The sequence below is a fragment of the Protopterus annectens genome, chromosome 1.part1 (assembly GCF_019279795.1).
Source record: "Protopterus annectens isolate FY-2018-M chromosome 1.part1, PAN1.0, whole genome shotgun sequence".
NCBI lineage: Eukaryota > Metazoa > Chordata > Ceratodontiformes > Protopteridae > Protopterus > Protopterus annectens.
In genome coordinates this window covers 43,325,920-43,350,375 of record NC_056726.1, presented here as the reverse complement: position 1 = coordinate 43,350,375, position 24,456 = coordinate 43,325,920, and the positions used below count along the sequence as shown (strand labels likewise).

The following is a 24,456-nucleotide window of genomic DNA, read 5'->3' as shown; positions in this document are numbered from 1 at the left end:
GCAATGTTAATGAGTGCTGCAGGTGAGAGAGTTTCAAGTAGTTACTAGTCTACTTTGCAAGGATGGTAGGCAGGCTGTAGCTGTTAGTGAGAGAACAGCAGGAGGACCCTTTTCATGGCTCTATGGTTTTATTGGTGTTTTACCACAAGGCCAAATGCCTAAAATACAGGTTCATGCCTGAAATTCTTTGACATAAGTCTTGTTCACATAACTTTTCATTCCTTTTAAGTGGTGTACTTATGCTTTGTTAGCAAGGGTTTGAACCTAAACTAGTGATAAACTTCAGTGGAGGAACTTGGTGATAGGGAGGTGTACCATCAGCTCCCATGTGGGTGGTTTGCCCTGAGACTATTGCACTGCCCCATCTCTGAAGCCATTGGCCAACAAGCCTGATTACAGAGATCAGTCCTTTAATTCACATGGTCTTAAGTATACTCAGAACTGGGGACTCTTTTTCTGTGGCTGACCTCCCCCAGGTCCATAAAGACCTTAAAGCCTTGATTGAGGAGTCCACCTGGTCATTCATTGAAAAGTGCTGCTGGGGTACAGTCCCTCAAAACATGTAACTTTAGCAACCGTTTGATGCCTGGTGGATCATGCCGTGTATAACTGTGTTCGTGTGTGTGTGTGTGTGTGTGTGTGTGTGTGTGTGTGTGTGCATGTGAAAATATACTTTTGGGTTTAACTGCTTGTTGGTGTAGAATATGGGAGCACAGATCTCCAAATATTCTAACCCAGTCAGTTTGACTAAAAACCTCATCATCATTTTCTTTCGGCTGTTCCCTTTAGGGGTCGCCACAGCGGATCACCTGTTTCCATTTCTTCCTGTCCTCTGCATCTTGCTCTGTCACACCAACCACCTGCATGTCCTCTCTCACCACATCCATAAACCTTATCTTAGGCCTTCCTCTTTTCCTGTTAGCTGGTAGCTTCATCCTTAGCATCTTTTTCCCAATATACTCCACATCCCTCCTCAGCACATGTCCAAACCAACGTAATCTTGCCTCTCTAACTTTGTCTCCAAACCTTCCAACCTGGGCTGACCCTCTAATATACTTATTCCTAATCCTGTACACCCTCGTCACACCCTGTGCAAATCTTAACATCTTTAACTCTGCCACATCCAGCTCAAACTCCTGCCTCATGGAAGATGGAAATTGAGTGTCTGTACTATTTACTGAGTATCCTGAAGACCATACACATGTTACATGGCGAAGAAGTAAAATATATATTTGTTTTGGGAACATATGTGTTTAAAAGAACAGAAGTATAGTTTTGGTTAGAAAAAGTGTCTCTTTGTAACAATCAGGAATTATCTCATTGCAAGGCAGTTAGCAGAAAACTGGAAATGTTGAATCCAGAAAATCACTGTTTTTTTTTTCACTACAGTGTAATAGCTGAGAGGCCTGAACTTTTGCTTTCTTTTACCTGGCTGGAATGTTTTTTTTATCAGCATTGATAGCACTAGTTTAGAGTTGGTTTCCAAACATCCTGTCTTTTTTCCACCCTGAAATGGCATACCTTAACAATCTTTTCCGTTTTTTCAATGCATTAATGTTATCCCTTATATCTATGAGTTACTTCTACCTTTGCTGGCCCATCTTTACTCCCAAAATATGTGAATATTATTTAAAGAAGAAACCCGTTTTCTCCAGCTGAATTGCCCTTCCTTTTACCCTCAGGCAATAGTTTGTGTGGAGTCAAGAGTCTCCTACGTACAAACCTCATCTTGGTGTTTCAGTCTGAGCTGCTTTCTGATACTGTCCAACCTTAGCTACATCCCTTTCCTTTCCTCCTTTGTGCGTGCTGTTCCCTTTTTGGTAGTCCATGACACTTTTACCACTTTCCTTATGACTTTCTTTTGTTTCTCTCATAAGTCATTCTTATTAAGGTTTCCTTTTCTTCGCAGTACATATTTCCACTTCTCCCATTGGGTCAGTTCTGTGCCTTTCCTGGTGATCCTACCTATAGACCTTTATAGGTGCATTAGTTTAAGCCTTACCAACCATCCAGTACAATTTTCCATTTCAGTTGTTCCATGGTTCCATGTTCCCATTTAAACTGTTATATCTTTCTTTTAGTTAATACCATGAAGTGTCCTCTGTGTGTTCCTTTACTTTTCTTAGGTCTCCTACTCCCATTTTTGTAATTACTGGGTGTGACAAGAGTTCTTTCTCAGGGTAAAACCTCCAGGTAAGATCCATGCTGTCATTCTCACATCTGTGTCTTTTGGATTTGGCTACACTGACCTCTTCTCTTCTGGTGTTGTTCTCTGACATGCAGTATAGAAAATACCACTCCCATATAAAGTGCTAGATTAAAAGCTAGTGCATACATTGGGATAAATGGTAATTCACATCTCCCTTTCTTTACTGGTGACAAAATTTGCTTAAAGGAGCGTTCATACCTTGGTAGAAATGGGTTAATTCATTGTTGATTGTCATTCATTCAACCATTGGTAGCTTACTGCATACTGGATGTTCAGAATCACGTATAGTATAGTATAGTATAGTATAGTATAGTATGGTATAATATAATATAGTATAGTATATGCGGGAATATCATAGTTTTGAATGCTTTTGTTATTTTTTATCTAGTTATTAACTGGGTAAGCCCAGTAGAGACAAGTATCCCATTTTATGTGCAACCAGGGAGCACTGCCTATTTAGATGGCTTGCAAAGAGTCACAGAATAGCCAAATAGATGTGAGAGGAATCAAACTCTTTACCTTTGAATGTAGAAAGAAACCGTTTAAAAGCACAGAACCTTAAGTCTCTGCACTAATTACCAGACTCTTGCTAATGTCAAAAACCTATTTAATATTTTGATTTAAGTCCATAGTAGTTCATTTATTAAGTGCTCGATTTCATGGTTAATGTTTTTTTCCCATGGCTTTTCCACATATTGGCTATTATTAGTTTTAGCTACTTGGCTGAGATCACCTTTTGTATAGGCCCATTTGGACTTTTCCCTACTCCTTCCTGTATTCTCAGTACTGCAGTTTTGTCTTTTTTGGATACCAAACAAAACACTAATTCAGGCTTTCCAAAAATACAGAGTTCCACTTCTGTAGCACTGTCTTTCTTATCAGTTACCAACTGATAGCCATTTGCAAGTGTCACAAAGGCAGAACTCCCACCTTCTTCTTTTCTTAGTTCTCTGTGCATTTTGTCTCACTGCCAACACTTCCATAACTAATGCAGACAGTCACAGTCCCAGACTAGGAGTGCATATATATGGCTGTAAGCCATGCTGTAACTTTAAGATCAAAACCTCTTGTGTTCAGAATCTCAAGCAGAAAGTCCCATTCCACTATATCAAAGGCCTTTTATATATCTTGTAGTGTTATCCCTGCATTGAGCAAAAACTGAGCAAGAAGCCAGCAGTTGTCTGTGACTTGTCTGTCCTTGACAAGTCCACTTTGCCCCAGATCAATTAAAGCGGATAAAATCTTATTCATCCACCTTGCCAGAACCATAGCTATCATTCTGATATCCAAATCTGTAAATGATATGGGCTGGTCATTGGTTACCTGAACATTCTCCTTCAGCCTGGAGTTATAGTTGTCTGTATCACTGAGTGTCACTGAGTTCCCTCTACCCTAATTCTGTTGTGCAGATAGCACAAACAGAGCTAAAGCTAGGTCATCCAGCAGCCAGTGCAGTTCTCCAGCCCATATTAGTAACTTTGCCTCCCCACTAGAAGTTGAGGACCTAAAAAAATATTCTGTAACATTCAGTAAATGTCGTAAGTTCCATTCTGAACTATAACAGTAGCAAACACCTTGCTCATAGGTTTATAGGTCATTACCAGGCTAATGACCACTAGGGCCTTTTTAAATCTAGCATGCAACCCAACTGTATCCCACTAGTTATTGTGCCTTAGAGGTTAGTCTAAAGAGTTTATGTTGGCTACAGCATGATTTAATGGTTGCCTCTGTCCCTCAGAGTCATAGCTGCCTGTCCTGGGATAAATTTTAGATTTCCTATCCACTGGTCCAGGTTACACTTGAATAGAATAAGGGAAGGACTCTGCTTTACATGGATAGGAAGTTTATTCTAAAGAATGTGAATTCTCTGAGATGCATATCTGTCCCTCCAACTTCCTTTCTTAAGGAAAGTTTGGGCCCTTAGATCTCATAGTTCTGATGCTGTTTCTTCTGACGATATGCAAATGGTCCTTCAGAGCAGGATCCAAGGATGCCTTGTATGCCAGGCATAGATCACCTGTCAACAGTCTGTAGGAAAAAACAGTATAGGGACAGGGCTTTGAGGCGATCTATATAGGACATTGCATTTACCCCCTGTATTCTTTTTGTGAGGAAGATATTTGGGCTTTCCATTTGTTGCATGTAATTGGTCATGTACATACCGAAGGGGGCATTATACTCAATGACGGGTCTAATGAGAGCTGAAATCAGTGGCATGATGACCTCTCTGGACCCAGATGCCAGGCAGTTACTTATAAGTTGGGCAATATAGAATGACTTTCTTACTATCTTAGACACATGTTTGTCGAAGACCAGGTTACAAGGTATGTGTCCCTAAATCCCTGACCAACAGATCTACTTTTAGGGGTGTTTTACTGTTATGTGTTTCTTGGCACTGAGTTTTAAGCCATCACTTTGGCACCAATAATGTGTTTACATAGGACCTTCCTGTATGATGATATCACCTTGGGGGGATTCTATAACTGCTCTTAGTTTGCAGTCATCTGCAAGCTTAGTCAGCTAGAGGCCTTTGACATTAGCCTTGATTTCTGAGAAGTAAATGTCAAAGAGGAGTGGACACAGCACAGAGCCCTGAGTGACTCTGATAGTGACCTCATTGTGGAGGTAGTTTCTCCAATCCTAACAACTTTGGTCCTGTATGTGAGCCAGCTGGCTATCTAGAATGTTAGTTACATTGGGGTTTATGCCTAATTCTCTGAGTTTGTTTACAATGTCAAAGTGGGGTATTGTATCAAATGTCTTAGCCAGGTCAAGGTAGGGTGTATGTACCATTTTGCCTTCATCTGTTGCATTGGTGACCTTCTCAAAGAAACCCACCAGGTTTAGCAGGCATTATCTGCCATTGATGAAACTAAACTGGTTTGGGTCCAGTGTCTGAAGGTTTCCTTTGTCATTGTTAGTTGTTTCCATGATAATGCTTTCCATGACTTTGCATATGAGAACAGTTTTATTAATGGGTTTGTAGTTCCTGGGATCTGTTGTTGGTCCTCCCTTGTGTAGAGGGATGACCATTGCAGTCCTCCATTTGCATGGCTATAATTGAATAGTTACTGCAGTGGCCCTGATAGGTCATATTTCAGGCTATTTAGGAGGCATCCTGGGATATTATCAGGGCCCCTTCAAAGCTGTGTTCTTGGCCTTAATGCATCTAGGACCTGCTCCAAGGTGGCAGGGAGTGAGTGGGGGGTAAAGCTGGAGCTGAATTTGTAGGCTTATAGGTTTGCTGTCTCTCCTGGCTCCATGAACATGGCTCCATTTACAACCAATTTGGCACACTGTTGTATGCTGCCTTTGAGGTTTCCTGATATAACTAAAGCAGGACTTATGATTGTCCTTTGCCTGAGAAGAGATGAGTGAGTTTTTATCTTTTTGTGTGTTATGATTCCTAAGTTTTTACAGTTACTAACATGCTGAGCTGCTAAATAAAAACTGTGAATGCAGTATTGGCATTGATTTAAGAAGCTGTGGTATCTTAAATGATTGCCAGGATTGTACCCGTGTCCTATTTTGCAACTGCTAAGCATGCCTCCTAATAACTTATGCTTGTGGCAGCCGCCCTTTTTGCCTTGCTGTGTTTAAAGCTGTGAGCAAAAAACTTCTGATTAAATCTGGGCCTCCCTTCTTATAAAATTAAACTAGGACTCCATCTAGTCCAGCTGCTTCATTGAGTTTAAGTGCTGTTATGGCATGTTGAACCTCATCTAGAAAAACGTCCTTGTCTAGAGTCACAGTCCTCTCCAGTGATGCTGTCTTGATGCAACATGCATTCCGTTGTCATGCTTTCTTTTTGTCACCATAGCTTACTTCTATATAGATTTAGGCAGAATTCCCTAAATGCCTCCATCACCCTTATCAGACCCATTATTGAGTACAGTGCCCTTTTCGGCATGTATATTGCCAAGCACATGCAGCAGTTGGAGAGACCACAGAGGTACCTGGCCAGGAAAATCCAGGGTCTCAAACACCTATACTATACAGATAGGCTAAAAGCCCTGTCCCTCTACTCAGTTTCATACAGACAGCTCAGAGGTGACCTGTGTCTGGCAGACAAGGCCGTTTCAGACTCAGCCTTGATGGAGTTACTGCATATCCGTAAGTCAAACTCCATTCGTACAACCCACACGCAAGGTCTCAACCTGGTCTGTGACATTAATAGAACTTGTTGGCAGGATAGATTTGTGTCCCAACAACTCCCCCATCTGTAGAATAGACTTGCAGAGTACCTCACTAGCCCTCTTTAAGAGGAACGTGGACGACTGAATGGGAAACAGAAATGATGTCCCCTGGGATCCCACCTGTGTCCCTGCTGGACAGGGAAAACAGGTGCTGACTTTGTGGGAACATGGGTGAAATTCTTGGCTAGGCTTATAAGGGCCTCTGGGCCAATAGCCTAGCATTGTCTTATGAGCCTATGAACCTATGTCCTGTTCTGCAGTTACCGCTGTACCATCACTAGTAGTAACCCCTGGAATGTACACCTGTGATCTATTCTTCAAAAAGCTAGGATATAAAATTTGGGTTTGCCTCCCCATTGAACCATCATGTATATATATATATATATATATATATATATATATATATATATATATGTATATATATGTATATATATATCCTTTTTTCAACATACCTGTTTTTCACTGTATAGGTGTGAGCTGTTGCAGTTCTGGTCTCATCCACTTCCTCTTTTTCCTGCAATGTTTCAGTGCCAGGACACACAGCTAGACCACTCTGAATCCAGGTAAGCTGACAACCTCTTACTTCTACCTGGTCAGCATCAACTGTACTGCATCTCTCCTCTGTGGTTGTAATATTAGCCATTAGTACAGCTTTTCAGACATCTTATCAAACAAAGGAGATTCCTTCTCTCTCTGCCTCATTGTCTTATAAAGATGTACTTATCCCGCCAGCATTTCCATCTATAATATGCCTATGTCCACATTCCAGTCTGTAACTCATTGCTGCAACCCTGCAAGATAGTCTTTGATAAAGAAACATTAACCCTCCTCTATACTTCAGAAAACAAACTTTTTCAGCTAACCCAGGGTTCCACTAAAATCTTACATTTAACCAATGTTCAGATAATGCTCTTGATAGTGTTATCATTCCCATTTCCTGTAACAGTTATGGAGAAAAGGTAGTAATCAGTATTATTGTCCCGTCCTACCTTTCACCTTTGCTTATTTTAGATTCCTTAACTATTTAATCTCTGTAGGTGCTAATTTAAGGCCTATTCTGTGTACTTTATCCTGCACATAATCTTTTTGCATAACATAACCCCCAGCAGACTATTTTGTGTCATTCTAAAGTAGTTTTGTCTTCTTTAGTTTAACTCTAGATGCCACACCATATTCTAATACCCTCTTTCCCCGAATGCAAGTCTGTTGCATGCCTTATTTACTCCATGTGAGGATTAGGAGGCCCAACACATGCTAGGTCCCATACAGGCAAATACATAAAAGTGAGTATTTTAATGTAGCTGCGTAATATCTGATTTCAGATATGAAGTTCAGTGTGAAATGGCATTTGCTAAGGTTTATTTATCTGTTTATTTGTATTTGTTTTCTAGGGTCAATCACTGATCTCCATGGACCTTTTCCAGACTCATCCCTGGAGTGGTATCTGGTTAAGTGACTTGGTCAGTTGAAAGTGCCAGGGTGCATAGCCAGTGGATATAGTTCAAGTAGTAAACTTGTCATCTTTGCATTAAATAAGACATTGCTTAAGCCTTAACTGGAGTATGGTTTACATTTGTATTTTACAGTTTTCATGGACTTACATGGTGAAGGAGATTAACATGGTTGAGAGGTTGTATAAAGTATGAGAAAAGTGGCAAATGATATGGAGTTTAGGCGAGTAGCATATGCAAAACATGCTTTTTTACCATTTTTTGCCCCTACCGCGTAATAATCATCAGCCCCCCTGATTAGTTGACCCATTTGTTGTTAGTCACTGGGGTGAGAGTTGTTCAGGAGAAGCCATCATTCAGGCAGCCATAAGGGTTAGTTCAGCTTCTTCTTATTGGCCCTAACCCCAACACACCGTTGGCCATGAGGTTGGGTGTCATGTAATGGTCTGATCACAGAGGCCTTATCCTCACTACTATAAAGTGAATTTCCCTCCATGCAGCCCCATGCCAAGGGAAGTATGATCAGTGGTTTCCCCAGTCTCTGCCAGGGAAAACACACCTGCACAGTGTAACCCCCCCCCACCGAGTTCGAGCAACCATCCTCAAGAGAGGCATATAGGCCACTCCCATTCACTTCCTCCACCCTGCCTGCCTGTCTCCTCCACTGCTGAGGTCACTAACTGAACCTCTGACACCTAGGCTGCAGTAAGGGCTCCCTTATTCCGTGCCACGGAGCTAGGCTGCATATGTGAAACACTGAGGAAGTTATTTGGTCACAAATGGTGAGAAAAATAATAAAGGTGGACTAGAATTTAGAAGAGGTAAAAGGGAGTTGCATATTTGGCAATACTGTGTTATGTGAAGTTATTTTAAAGGAGATGTAAGTAATGTTTTTCAAAGAGAGTGATGGGGTCATTTAATTTTTTATCTTAAAAGAATGTGGAGGCTGGAAATGAGGATAATTCTATTTTGCTTTTAGATAACTGTCTTAGGAAAGGGTGAATATGAACTGCCATAAAGGCTGGTTGTTGATTTTCAGCAAGTATAAGGGGTACATTATCTGCTTGAATGGCTTTTAAAAATATTTATATAAATGGGTCCCCTCCAGGATGCTGGTCTAGTTATGGATGAATTTAACACCTTGTTGTGCATATCTGGTTTATGTGCAAATGTGAAAGCATTGAAATATTTAATCTATTTTCATCCAAATTTCAATTCTCCACCAAATCAGGATTTATTTCCAAAAGTAAGAGCATTTAAAAGGTAAAAACAGTTTAGCTATTTACTAGAGTTACTTAATAAAGGCTGAAAACCTTACAACACTTTATCCAGATGCTGTATATCAGAAATGAAAAAAAATACTGATTAAAAATCAAGTAATTATTTAAAACAGCTAAATCAAATCCAAACTTTTAACTTAAGACAGGAAGCAAGATGGAATACAGCTAAGATAGAAACAGACTGTTAAAATGAACTTAAAAATAGATAACAAGCGAAAGGAATCTCCACCTACTTTGGTTTCTTGTTCAGTTTCTGCTACTTTTTTACATATCGTCATTCCCTACAGGGTGTTTATTTTTTCCCCATGGTTTCACAATGAACTCATGTAAAATGTGTAAATGTACAAAACATACACATCTAAATACAAATATTTTTCAGAAGGAAATATTTGATAGTAAATTAATTCCTTTAAGCCATGATGGCATTTTTCTTCTGTAATCAGGCTTTGTAAGGAAGACATTAGAGCACTTGAAATGGAGAAGTATGGCTGATAATGATTATTGGGTTTGGATGTGCTTGCAAAAAGTAGCAGGGGAAGACGAAGAATGCCTGGAAATGACAGAGCAAGAAGTGTATATGAGGAAGAGGAAGGTAGTGGATTATGTGCTACTAGCTCTGAGTTAGGTGGCGTATTAGTTTCACAAAGTCACATGTATGCATAACCTAGCCTTCTAATGGACCAAGATAAGATAGTAAAGACTTGGGGGAAACTGAAACAAGAAAATTAAATGTTGTATTAACATTGTTAGGAAAATGGACATCAGGAAAAGTGTACATTGTGTGGCCATGTGTTGGCAGATAGTCATTTTTGGGATTATCTGTGATAGACAGGAACAGTGAGATGGGATGAATCTGAAAGGTCATAGAGTAGCTAGGTAATTATGTGAAGAAAAAGAACTGTATGCTGGCAGTTATTTTTGGCCATGTCATATCATCTGTGACTTAGATGAGGTTTAACAGCTTAAGTTGGTGAGCAGATGTGAGACCACAGTGGATATTATACTCACAGTCTGTAATTATGCGGCTTTAGTTATCTCTAAAACCTTTGGTTATGTAGCTGTTCATCTTTATCTACCACACTGAACTGCAACATTTTGATCTTACTGCTGGAGCAGTCAGTTTATAACAGAATATAGAGTCATTGTATTAATTAAACCTGAAAATGTAAACACTGTTGGAAGTAGACAGAACTTTAATCATGCAGTGAAAGTATTCTTACAACTGAGTGACCTCACTCAGCTGTGTGTCTGTGTGTGTTTTGTGTATGCATATACATATATATATATATATATATATATATATATATATATATACATATATATATATATATATGTCTACTTCTACTTAACCAAAATTTCACTTGTTCAAATCCAAGATTGCTGACTCCACATCAACAAAACTCAAGTTAAGCGAAATTATGAACTATCGAACAGCTTTCCCTGGGAAACTAACCACTTGGCCACCAGGGAAACTACAACAATGGAAAGAAATTAAATCTACCTGATATGAGTCTACTTCAACTTAACCAAAATTTCACTTGTTCAAATCCCAGATTGCTGACTCCACGTCAACAAAACTCAAGTTAAGCAAAACTACGAACTACCGAACAGCTTTCCCTGGAAAACGAGCCACTTGGTCACCAGGGAAAATACAACAATGGAAAGAAATTAAATCTACCTGATATACGTCTACTTCTACTAAACCAAATTTTCACTAGTTCAAATCCAAGATTGCTGACTCGACATTAACAAAACTCAAGTTAAGCGAAACTACGGATTACCGAACAACTTTCACTGGGAAACGAACCACTTGGCCACCAGGGAAAATACAACAACATAAAGAAATTAAATCTACCTGTGTGGGGGGCTTTGCCCCCCCCCCACACCCCATGTAACTAAATATGCCAAGTCCGAGATCGCACTACACTGGGGAAATGGGCAAAGTTCACCCTAGCTGCCAAGTGATTTGTTTCCCAGGGGAAAGCTGTTTGGTAGTCCGTAGTTTCGCTTAAATGGAGGTTCGTTGAAGTGGAGTCGGCAGTCTTGGATTCGAACAAGTGAAATTTCAGTAAGTAGACGTAGACCCATGTATATACATATACATATAAATGAAATCTCTCAGTTCTGTGAGATGGTTAAACCTTTTGAACAACAAGTATATCAGGAACAATTTGCTCGTCTTTCTAAACATCTTGTGTTAGCTGAGAAGGAATTAAAATTGCATATGGTTAAAAGATTTCAAAGGGACTCTATAGATTATGCCCATGGTAAACAGTTTAATACCCAAAAGTCTGTTAAATGTTTTACTAGTAGGGACCAATCTTTGATTCCGGTGAAATGAAAAAGGGAGAAATCTATACTTAAGTGGAATGACAATGCTTTGGAAACTTCAGCTGAGGAATTTTCTTCTGCTACAGATACCAGAGCAGGAACACCATTAATGTCTCCTACCACTAAAAAGAAGAATGTTATCCCTTTAGAAGATGTGGAAAGGCTGGTCGTAAACATCACAACCAGGGTTATCTATGTTGGAGATATTGTTATAACTTATGGTTCGAAACAGCTTCCAACCAAAATGTTCACAATATTTTATCTTTACCATTGTCTAATATAGGGTTGGTTTTATTAAACAAAGGCTTGGGTTTTATACCTGGTAATTTGGTACCTGAGGAAGTTTTTGCTCAAGATGTCATTTCATTCTGTAGATTATTAAGTCAAATTGTTTTTTTCAAGATCAGAGGTTACCTGTTTAACACGATGTAGCTGATTTTAGGTTCAAAGAATGTACCTTTGTACCTCCCTTTAATAAAAATATGTCTATTTTTCAACAACAGATTCTTAAAGATTTACATTTTACGTATAATTTTCATAGAATATAATTAACAATAACTTGTCAAAGGAACCTATGAACCTATGAACAATATCAAACTATGAGGAATTTGAGTAAAAATAAGCAGCTAGTTATTAGTACAGAAGATAAGGGGGTGCAACGGTAGTTTGAGATTGGCCCATGTGTTATGCTGAGGCACAAAAACAATTGTCTGACCATTGTTTCTATCAAAGAATGTATTCGGACCCTACCCCTAAATTTAAATCTGACATTGACAAATTTTTACAACTTGCCCATGAAGAAGGAATAATTTCCAAAGAGATTGTTCCTCAATTGATGGTACAGGATCCGGTAAATAATATTTTTATATGTTGCCCAAGATTCATAAAGTTCTTCGGCAATCTCCAGGTAGGCCTATAGCCTCGGGGTGAGGGTCATTAATGGAGCCATTGTCTGCTTACCTTAGCCAATATTTAAAACCATTATTAAGGTGATTATGGTCCCGTATACAAGATACTATGGAGTTCCTTAACATTATCAAAGATATGCAACTTGAGAAAGGATGGTATTTATGCACCCTTGATGTATCTGCTCTTTATATCAATATTGCCCATTGGGCTGGGTTGATGGCTTTAGAATTGTGGTTAAATCAGGCCTGTATATACAGCCCTGGATTTAATACTTTTTTGCTTTATCTTACAGAACATGTGTTATCAAAAATTGCTTTTTACTTTAAAGATGAGTATTATTTATAACTTAAAGGGAAAGCAATGAATGACATATTTTGCCCCTATTCATGCTGACTTGTTCATGGGGTATATTGAAGAACAGATTATTTATGATCATTGTCATAATATTTTTTTTTTGGATTCAATGGATATTTGGCACGGATACCTTGATGACTTTTGGCTAGTTTGGAAATCAGATTCTACCTATTTACAGAAATTTGTTTAGTATCTGAATGATAACAAGTGGGGAATTCATTTCACATTAAATTTTGGTCCCATGCATATTTCTTTTTTGAATGTTCAGATTAGTATTCAGGAGGCTGGGACTTTGTCTAGTATGATGTTTAGGAACTATCCCCAGTTTAATACTATTTTACATGCCACTAGGTGCCATCCATGACATGTTATACATAGTATTCCAAAATCTCAGTTTCTTAGAATTCGGAGGATTTGTTCCTCTGGGAAAGAGTTGGAAAATATGAAGAGGAGATGGTACACAGGTTTTGTACTAGGGGTTATAAGCATGTTGTTGAAGCTTTAAAATCTGTGAGTGGTATTAATAGATTGGAGTTATTACAATGCAAAGCTAAAGAGTCTTAGATACACAAATTTAGTACAAAACTTTGGGGTATATTATTAACAAATGAGAACCTTAGAGATTTGTTACCCCCATATGCTCATACTAATTTGGTTTCACATCAGACAGCTTCAGATGGTCAGCCAGTATTAGGATGTCAGCCCTGTGGTAACTGTAGTTTTTGTAAATATGTTTGTAAAAGTAAATATTTTACATCTAAGAATACTCCCTGCAGTTTTTCAGATTGATGTTTATAGTAATCACAATTCTGATTGGATTGTATACTTAGTTACATGTACATGTTCAGTGTTTTATTTGGGCCAAACTTACCGTCCTTTTAAATAAGAATTTCAGAACATTTTAGTGATATTAGATGTGCTTTCACTTCAAATGCTTTATTTAAACACACTATTAAGCATAATTTGGCTAAATTTAATGTTGTTATAATAGGATTACATTCAATAGAACTAATAAATCTGGGTGGCACAATATATTAAATAGGAAAGAAAAAACTTGGATAATTAGGGTAGGAAGTCTTTTTGCCCCTGGACTTAATGATCATTTGTGAGGAGCTAATCATGTTAGCTTAGAGATTTTTTATTCAGTTAATTCAGTATATTTGCTATGCAATGATGAAGACAGAGATGCTTAAACCGGTATGCTGATTTCTGAATTCTGAATTTTGTATTGATCTTCATCATTGATGGCTTTTTGAAGGATTTCTGCAGGAATTAAAATTATTGGATGCTGACAATCGTGTGATGATTGTTTATATTTGTATTTTGTGTGGAGGTTTTTGAGCTGTGCACCATAAACTTGCGTGGGCCTGGTATTTGTTCTGCTTATAAAGATGAAAAACATCCAGAGAATACATAAGGTGTGTTTACCGTTGTCTTTTGTATCAGGTTATCACTGAAAAGGGCAGTTGGACCAACCTTCTCAGCCAGTTAACAAATAATAAATAAATAATGTATAAAATGTGAGTATAATTGTTTTATTTTTTTATCAGACAGCATGGAAGGCACAAGTTTAGACTGCACTACAGCAGAGTGAGGAGTGACATTGTTCTAGAGTGAAGGAACAGAACACACGAAAGAGTAACTTTTTTTTGATAAATGTTCCCCAGGCCTGTTTTCCTGTACATATAAGTTCTAATTCTGATTTTGAGAGTTTCAACGTTGTATCTGAGCATATGGTTTTGCTTATTTTAACAACCAACTGTAGGAGTTGTACATTTGAATACTTAATTACTTTTTATTTTAAGAAACCTAAGCACAGAAAGCTGATGTTAGCTTGAGCTCCTTTAGGAGGAATACCTGCTTCATGTAATTCAATACTGCATTGGTTTCTTTATCCTAAACATCAGTCAGTGGATTTAATGTTTGACAGTATATATGTGCCTTTGCATTTGAGAAGAAATAACAGTGTCATTTTCAAAGCAAAGTAAGGTAGGTGGTCAAAACAGGAGACTACACAGCTATGGATCACAAAAATGAAACATTGCATTTTAACCTGGGTACAACAGAGTCATTTAAATATATAATTTAGCAAACAACAACTAATGTGACATTTTATGGTGGTACGAAACATTGTATTACAGAAAACTGAATTCCTTAAAGTGTAACTGATGAAAAGGTAGATATGTGCACTTTAATTGTGTTGTATAACTTCTGATGGAAGAACTAATGATTTTCTGTTGGCACCCCGTCAGTTGTTGTTGTTATTGTTGCTCAGTTATTAAAATGCTGCACTTGTTCCAGGTCTGCCTTTGATAGCAGTGGAATAGTTCCAGCCGGACAGAAGTACTTACTGAAATGGAGTGTGCCTTTAAACCAGGTGGAGGTGATAGAATTTGGAGGAAATGAAGAGCTTGGGGAGTCAAACAGATATCAAGTACAGCAGCATGTTGAGAAGGTGGCAGTCAGTGCTAAGCCAAGTAAGTGCACGGCTCTGATTTCAAAGGTCACATCGATAGAAGTGATGTGCATCGATAGGCTTAATATAATGTCATTTATAATCTATAAATCACTGCACGCCTGTAATCATGTATTGACAAGTTGAGTGGTGTATGTGAGGGTGTTGTTATTTGTGTGATAGTTGCACACCTAGATGTGTGGTGAGAAATGTTGCCAAAGGCTGAGGCAGGTTCAGCCGTTTCAAGTGAGTCATAGTGTTTCCAGCTAGTAGTGGTGTGTCATTTTTTTTTTTATAAGTTTCAGTCTGCCCCATCATTTTCTAGCTATTCTCCCCTGAGGAACATCATGTGTGAAAAATTATATAATCTGTATCATTGTCTGACTTAAAAAATTCACTGTGCTGTGCATACAGAAAGCATCATATTATTTCTAGGTTCCAAGCTTCAGAATCACTTTAATTTTTAAATCATGGAGTAAAAGCAATTCAAACCAGACACCTTTCTGGGCTTGCAACAGGAAGGTTTAAGTCCCTGATCAAGAAACCACCAAATGAATGAAAAAATCAACAGTAGACATAAGCAGTGAATAGCCACTGTCTTTCACATTTATGTTATCCTTGAATTGTGGGAGACTTGGCATGTTTGAAATCAAGGCAGCATAATATCCAGATGTTCTGCCCACTCAGTAGTATTATTGCTACCATGTGTTTCGCCGTAATGTTGCACTGATGAATTTGCTGTTTTCTTGTGGAATTTTTGATGCCATGGAATACTGTTTTTCATAATAAAGTGAGATTTAGTGTCTGACAAATAATACACATTTTGCATTTTTGGAAGTGAATCATAGCTTCTAGGTTGGTTTTAATGTTGGAGAAACAATCATTTTTGTGTGTGTGTGTGTCTGGAAGAGGGAGGGAGTTATTTGCTAACATTTACCCTAAAACCATGGTGTAAACATCGACTCTGAGGCAATTGGTTACTCATGTCAAATGATGAGTGTTGTGTTTTTGTGTGTTGTTTTGTAGTGTGCGTGTTGTGGTGTATGTGTGGTGTGGTGTATGCTGTGTGTTCGATATTTGAAGTGTCACGGTTTTGGGATTTTGGTGTTTTCTGGATTCGCCTTTATAGTTTCGAGATACTGAAATTCGAGATTTCAGTATTTCGAGATTATAAATGGGAACTATATATATATATATATATATATATATATATATATATATATATATATGTGTGTGTGTGTGTGTCTGTCTATATATGTATATACATATATATATATATATATATATATATATATATATATAAAACCATTGCCAACACACACTTGCAAAATGTGATTTCCTATGTAAAGTTGTAATTGGCATTGTAGTTCCTCGATATCGTGTGCTTCATACAGTTGATGCACAAGGAATTTCACTTGGCCACCTGCAGAGGTACCCATAGACTTTTAAACTTCCAGCCCTGGAAGTGCTTATACATGAGCAACTTCAGTCCAGTTTCACCTGCTGTCATTTTTAGATCATATTGCAGAGAACTGTAATGATAAACTATTCCAGTTTAGATTAAGGTTTCATTTATTTATTTATTTATTTACAATGCTTTAAAGTGTTTAAGTAAGTCACAATAAGTTCAGAAATGTTTATCCCAACAAATATCACCTTATTATCTGAGCTAGAAATAGCCCTGGGGAGAATATGCAAAAACTGCAAATGAAATGCATCACAAAGAACCATAAGCTCAGTTATTGTTTTTTTTTTTTAGTTTTTTTTTTTTTAATCAGAAATCACTAGTTGACTGCAAACAAGGTTCAGGGAACTAGAATATTCAAAGGTAAAGACCCGTTGCTTTAGGACTAATTAAAAAATATTCCCATTTCATGCATCACAATGCATATTTTGATAGAGAATGAACCTGTCAACTAGATGAATGAGTTTTGAGAAAGAAGTGGTGAAGAGCAGAACTGATATGTCTGTGACCATCCATAAAACCAGCAAAATCAACTGATGTTACAGGTCTTACAAAAGTTTTAATCTGTGCTTAGTTCTTGTGGATTGTACAATGAAATAATATTGATGTTTAAAAATGTGAACGATGATTGTTTGTTCATCCTTGTATGTGTTTTGTAAATTGAGCATTACCCATATGCATAGGTCTGGCTGTAGCAATACCTAACACATTTTTCTCAGTGCTGGTAAGCATGGAATCTAAACTCAACAAGCGATACTGTAAAATAAAATTCCACTTTCCTGCACATACAAATGCCCCCCTCCACTTTGCAAATCAGTGCATGTTATTATTTTTTAATTATTACACTTTGATTATTTTAAGTTGGTGGAAAAATCATAATATAAAGAGCTGGATGCATATACACTCATATCTCCAGCAAGAAAAATGCAAAACACAGTGGTACCATGTGCTCTAGAATTCATGCAGTGCAAGCATTTTCCAATGCATGGGCATATGCATGCACAGGATTGTGCTAGGATGTTCCCAGATATTGTAGTTATTGAGAAAAGATGGAAGAATAAAAAAGTTCCAGACTAGAGTGACATTTAAAAAAGGTAAGAATGTACTCTTTAAAACAAGCTAAATGTAAAAAAGCAATTTATAATATTTGTATGTGGATTATCTAAATTGCCTTTGACATGTGTATGCATGTAGTTTGTGTGTGTGTGTGTGTGTGTGTGTGTGTGTGGTTTGTGTTTGTGCTACAAAGTAAAGGCTTGGCAATGTACTTAAGTTTCCTACTTGTCTAGTAAGCTATGTAGATGGTGGCAGATGTTTATGGGGTCACTGTAGGACTTGGATGTGACTTGTAACTGTGGATGGATGGATGCAGGTTCTGCCACATCCAAATGTTGTATATTGCTTAAAGGCATTACAACAGAAGGAGAAATACAAATGGCACTCCACTCACAAAACTGGGGAGACTTTCTATTGAATCAGGACCTTAAAAAACAATTTTAAAATGATGATTTCTGCAGGATTTTAGCACAATTTTCACATTATTTTCTGCGAAGATTAGCATATTGGGGTTGGTTATAATATTTAAGCAAATTAAAAAAAAAAAATCAGAAACTCGAGCAGAAATTAAGAGACTACTCTGCATCTAGTTAGTGTATTTGAAACCTGGATAGAATGCACTTGCAGGAAAAGATAAATGGATGCAGTGCTCTGTATAGTACAGCAGACCCATGTCTTTTCAGAAAATCATTTAAGTCTGTATTTTCTGTGACTGGCTTTTTCCCATTTGTCAACTGAGAAAAAAAAGCACTTTTATAATCCTTTATAGTACAAAACCAGAAAAGCTGCAGTGCTTAAGGAGTTCTATTACTAGTATGTAAAGGGAGGAAAGGTGCTGCTAATCCAAAGTGCAGTTCTCAAAAAGAAAATAGGAATTTCTCAGATGTTCTTGCTAAATTCTGTTTTGTTAAAAATACCAACAGCTTCTCTTTAATTGTGGCTGGCTTCTACATATAACCACCACCTCCAGCAGGGATAAAATATAGTCTGAACAGAACCGCCTCTTCAGTAAAATGAAATAACTTATGAAATCAAAATGACCGGTGGTATCCTAGTGCTCCCTCACATCAGACTTACCAACCATGAGGAATGCAATTTTATTTCAGCTAATTTCTGGAAAAGTAAGCAGGACCACAGCTGCCATTCATTCAGGAAATGCAGATCTAGAAATCAGAATAGTAAGCTCAGGACAGGCCAGAAAAAGAAAATGTGAAAATTAATGCATACATCCCCAGAAACCTGTAATCATAGGACTTACAATCTCCACAGCACTTGTTCTAGTAACAGTGATGGCCCAGAGTCACTGCACAAGTGTGTCTAGAAGTGAGAAATTCCTCCTAACTCTTCTTGCAGTATTTGCACAGATATCACAGGCTAAGCCACTTACATAAGGATTCACAGTAAAAATTGAATTAAACTTTGAACTACATTGTGAGTAGCCTTAAGGTTTAGTGGCAGCAGCTGTATTTCATTTGGGGGTTTCGTTTGGGGTTCAGTCTTGCTGGCTTTATGAGGTTTTGCATGTTCTCCCTTTGTCTGATTGAATTTTCTCTCATCTGTTTCCACTTCTGCTAAGAAGTCAACAAAAGTAGTTCATTCCACCAAGAGACTGAAATTACAAAAATTGGACAGTTTAAATGTGATATGGAAACAAAAGGAGGTCCAGTAGAGATATTTCTGAGACCAAGACACTTAGAAAGGGTGGGAACAATGCCCTGCATAGCAGGTGACAAAGCATATGTGTTTAAACAACCAGTCACACTTGAGTTCACTAGCTCTCTACATTTATTGCATCAGTTTTCTAGCTAAAGATATTAAGGAGAGTCATTCTGTGAATGAGGGCCTTGCAGTTTCAAAAAGCTTGACTGATGACAAGAAGAAAAATGTTTTAATGAAATAGCATCTTTCATTTACTCCTGTAATAATCTTGATATATCTCCAACAAATCACATTATAATCCTTCACTTGCATTGAGACCTAACACAGGAATGCCCAACTTCTTCTCAACCCTAAGAAAACCAAGCTTCTTATACTCTCTCCAAAATAACATAGCCAAGACAAACTAAACTTTAATTAAACAGCAGAGAAATAGAATAGTCTCACATACAAAATGGATAGAAATAACAGTAGATAATCTTAAATCTGATCTCCACATTCAAAATAATAACTAAAAACTCATCAGAAACTTGGAATGCTTTTTTGACAGAAAAACTTCCTAAATACTTAAAACCAAAAACCACCCTTTCCTGTACATACTTCCTACCCTGTCTCCTTTGTTGCACTCCTATTCTGACTAACTTGCAAACCTCAATGAAATCTAAACTTGTATGCTGTAGTAAAGTTTCAAAGTTTGCAACTAGAGCAGTGCATCACACTCACCACAGCACAGCACTCAAAACATTTAAGTGGCTTGAACCTCCCCATCACCTCACTTAATTGCTGAACATAACATAACATAATACATAAATCTTCTGGCTGCCCTGCCCTTAACAAAATTTTCCTTAGTTACCACACCAACATACCTCTCCATTCAGATGACAAACAACTCACCTCTATCTGTAAAACCAAAAAAGTCTCCTGGACTCAGCTTTTATTCCTACACAGTACCAAAAATTGGAACTCCATACCTGTACCCATTAGGTCCAGTCCAAACCTACATGCATTCAAACATACACTATAGGAATTCTAACTAAATCTTGGCTTTTGTTCCTGTCCTAGCTAAACTCACAGCTACCTTAATTTGCTTCCAACTTGCAGCTACATTCTACCTACATTCCAACTTGTTTGTATAAATATCTTCATCCTACCTTAATTTGTTTTCAACTTGCAGCTACATTGTAACTGCATTCCAATTTGTTTGTATAAATGTTGTCATTCTAATTTAATGCACTGTCATCATACCGTGCTTGCACTGGTTTTTGCTGACTTTTTCAAATTACATTGTGTTTTTTAAATGTTTCGAAATTTTTTAATTACGCTGTTATTTGTAAATTTTAAATAGTTATGTTTTCATGCATGTGTAGATTTTATCCCTGGGCCTCTGGTGAAAATGGGTTATTATGGCTTATTCAGTCTTTCCTGGTAAACAAATGAATACACTAATTCATTTGGACATGCCTCTGTGAACAGACTGTAGAAACTGCTTTGCAGTTCAGGAAACAAAGGCCCTGATTATGTTTCTTTCTTGAAACAGATTGCTAACAACTGTGAGGATTGCTTGAAGTACTGCAGTCCTAAGCTTAGGCCCATTGTTGGCATGCTTCTGAGTCTCAGTGCACTGAGACAGTTGCTTTGGACTTGCATGAATTTGAGACTAGTGCTTGGTACCCTTGTATCATCAATATCATCGACCAGTTTAGATGTTTGCTTGCTGAAATCATTCTGAATACAAAAAGACCATCATAAGTTATAAAGAAGTTTATTCTTCTCTGGATAAGCAAGCAAGACCCCCATAGAAGGTTTTCAGTGATAATATTGTTTATTCAGTAGTGTAATTATGGACAGAGAGTATCAGTACTGAAGTCAGCCCATAACAGCTTGTGTTTGGCTAGAGCTAAAATATTGCTTCTTTCTGATCAATAAACTAGCTAACCTAGAATAGCCATCAATGCCCATTGCAGTGGGAGAACATATTTCAGCTCTGCATGTGTCAGAAAGAACAAGTGCTGAGGCTGAATGTTTGGCTATAATTGGGAGGGCCTCAGTTTCAAATCTGGTCAAACTTTAAGAATTGTGGACAGAGAAAAAGAGATGTAACATAAAGCTGAAATTTTAGGCTAAGCTAGTAAAGCTACAAGAAGACACAAGAAGTTGATATTTAACATTTTATGTGCAAGTCATGTTGCAGCATGTAGGCTCTATTCATAGGTCACATGTAAAAGATAGTCATATTGAAGCAGGAAATGATAGGCTCTATTCATAGGTCACATGTAAAAGATAGTCGTATTGAAGCAAGAAGTGATAGGCTCTATTCATAGGTCACATGTAAAAGATAGTCATATTGAAGCAGGAAATGATAAGCACAGCCTTCTGACTCGCATATCGAATATGATGCACTCCTAGCTGAGAACGTATCATTTTAATCAACAAAACAGTATAAAATAAGGAACACAAAGGTAATGATGTTGAAGAAGTTGATAACATCGGCTAAAATATAAATGCCCATAAGGTAGGTGTGTACTCCCAAAGAAACTCCAAAAGGAGTAATGCCCAAAGCTCATCTTATAGCAACAAGCTTTGAAGAATTTTGCAGGCAACAACTTTTATAAGATTTACCAACATGTAAATCAGACTATCAGTTCTGTTGGCCATAACGCATCCAAAGCAGTGACAGGCTCATTCCATGGGTATTAAACCTGTATTTGCAAGGTATCGGATTCTCTTGTGGCATCTAGGTTTGTCCCCCACCTGAGGCAAGCTGTACTGGTTGATTATGGAAGCTCAAGAAGTGTGTTTATGGTCTGACAGATGCATCACTGTACTGCTATAACAAACTAAAACACATTATTGTTAAGTCAGAAGGGAGATTCTCATAGGCTGAACATGCTGTGTTCTGTTGGCTAGTGGAGAACACTGACATCAGTTGAGCGACTGCCTAATGTGGATGACATTGTATGGGTGGGTCTCAAACTAATGACAATTGTTTATTCATTTTTGACCAGGTAAGCCCATTGGGCACACGCATCCTTTTTTAAGGGGGACAGGGTCTGGGAGCACTGCCTGGTTAAACTACTAGCTCAGAGTCACACAGTAGGCAGACGGAGGTGGAAAGAAACAAACCTTGTTCCATACTCTACAGGAAGAAGCTTGTTAAGAGCTTGGAGCCTTAATGCTTTGTACTAACTGCCATAGTTGTTATTCCTTACCTGAAATATACCCTTCAAGTTGGTCATGAAGAATGAGAGAACTTTGGCCATGGGGTAGTAGACTTGGCTACTATTGAACTACTGATGAAATGATTTTGGCACACTAAGAGAACTCAAAAAATAAACTACGCCAGTCATTGCCAGTACTATGAACTCTTTACTGTATAAAACACGCTCGTCTTACGTTACATAGACTTCCTCAGGATCTTATTCTGACTCATCCTTCCTGAGTGGCACACTGCAGTGATGATGCCCCTACAAAAGGGTGGCCTTCAACCATCTCAGGTAAGTACAGGCCTGTCAGTCTTACAAATCTCATCTGTAAAGCTGGGTTGATCCTATCTACTGAATCTGGTAAACATCTCTGAAATGTTTACAGAGGCTGCAGATGGTGGCCATGTGATGTACATGGCATATCATGACCTGGTCAAGGCCTTCAACACTATTTCTCATGATGGTGTCATGCAGAAGCAAAATAGTTTAAAAATCTACCCATATGTGGTAAGATGGATAGCAAACTGGCTGACAGACAAAACCCACATAGTGCAAGTTGCAAGCCTTTCATCATAAAACTTGAAGGTACCAGAGGTGTCTCTCAGGGCTTGGTGCTGACACCCCTTATTTTTCACTTTTGCTTCTCAGATTTTTTAGCAAAGAACCAAGAGCTCTGGCTAACAGAGTTTGCAGATCCCTGTAAACTGATGGTTGTGGAGTCATCCACTGACATCAAAACCACTGGTGTGTTACAAATGGGCTCAAATTAAATTCTGAAAAGTATAGTGTCATCCCTTTTTGTATACAGCCACTCCTCTCATAGTATTGTGCAGATATCACACTGCTACAAACTGAAAATGTAGTTGGGGATCTAGGAACTTGGACTGATAACGCCTTCTCTTTTGACACCATATGACAATGGTTGCTAATAAATACTTTTTATTTAGCATACCTAATTGTCAAAGGAATATTATCAAACTCTAAGCAAATAATCACTCCATTGTACACAGCATTGATCAGACCACTTATTGAGCAGAATGCCCAGTTCGGTATGTATCTTACCAAACATGTCATACAATTAGAAAAACTCCAAAGGCTCCTAGTTAAAGAAAAAAAAAAGAAGTATAACAAGCCTAAAGTCCCTGAGCTACTGAGAGAGACTGGCAGATCTCTCCTTTTATTCATTGTCTTACTAACTTCTTATGGGAAATCTTTGTCTTACTTACTTCTGCATTAGAAACTCTAGTGTCCTGGCCATCCCCTGTCTTCTCAAGTTCAATAGCTCCACTAGTACTAGAACCAGGAACATAAACCTTCGCTGACAAATAAAATATAGCAGAGCTCAGTGTTTATAACCCAGTGTCTCCCAAACCAATGGAATAAACTTCCTCTGCATGTTAAGCAATGCAGCTCAGTATCTTCCATTAAACATAAACAAAATGACTAAATGGGAATTCAAAATTTACTCTGAAAGTGGCTGGAAAGCCCTCCCTGGAGAAAGGTGGTGTGCTCTGAGGGAGGATACTACCAAGACATAAGTGGTCATAATACTCAATTGTCTTGAAATGTTATACATTTTTGAATGAGTATATACGTCTGCAGCAGTTTACACTGTGAATGGTGTGTGTGTGTATGTGTGTCTGTCTGTCTTTCTGACTAACTGGCTATCTCTGTGTTTATATCTCTCTGGAGTTGACTACAGCTTAGATGTTTAAAAATAAATTCCACATAACCAACTGATGGCTGCACACCAAATTAGCAGCTGGATTTCAGCTGTCTCAATGTCAGAAAAGAAACTGAGAGATAAGGTGATAGAAAATCTTAGCAAATGTAGTTACAGGTTAGTAAGTACACTGCCTGGATGTCAGCAAAAAAAGGTTTGGAAGAAAAT

The 24,456-nt window shown here is 37.9% G+C and overlaps 1 protein-coding gene across 4 annotated transcripts in view; it reads left to right on the top strand.

Annotated features, from left to right (window-relative positions):
* ARHGEF10 (Rho guanine nucleotide exchange factor 10) overlaps window positions 1–24,456 on the top strand; it is a 2,254,368-nt gene that overhangs the window by 1,131,131 nt on the left and 1,098,781 nt on the right. For all 4 annotated transcript variants that reach the window (XM_044073505.1, XM_044073484.1, XM_044073499.1 and 1 more), the window contains one exon: window positions 15,032–15,207. In XM_044073505.1, the coding sequence (XP_043929440.1) occupies window positions 15,032–15,207 (176 nt within the window). The remainder of the gene's footprint in view (window positions 1–15,031; window positions 15,208–24,456) is intronic.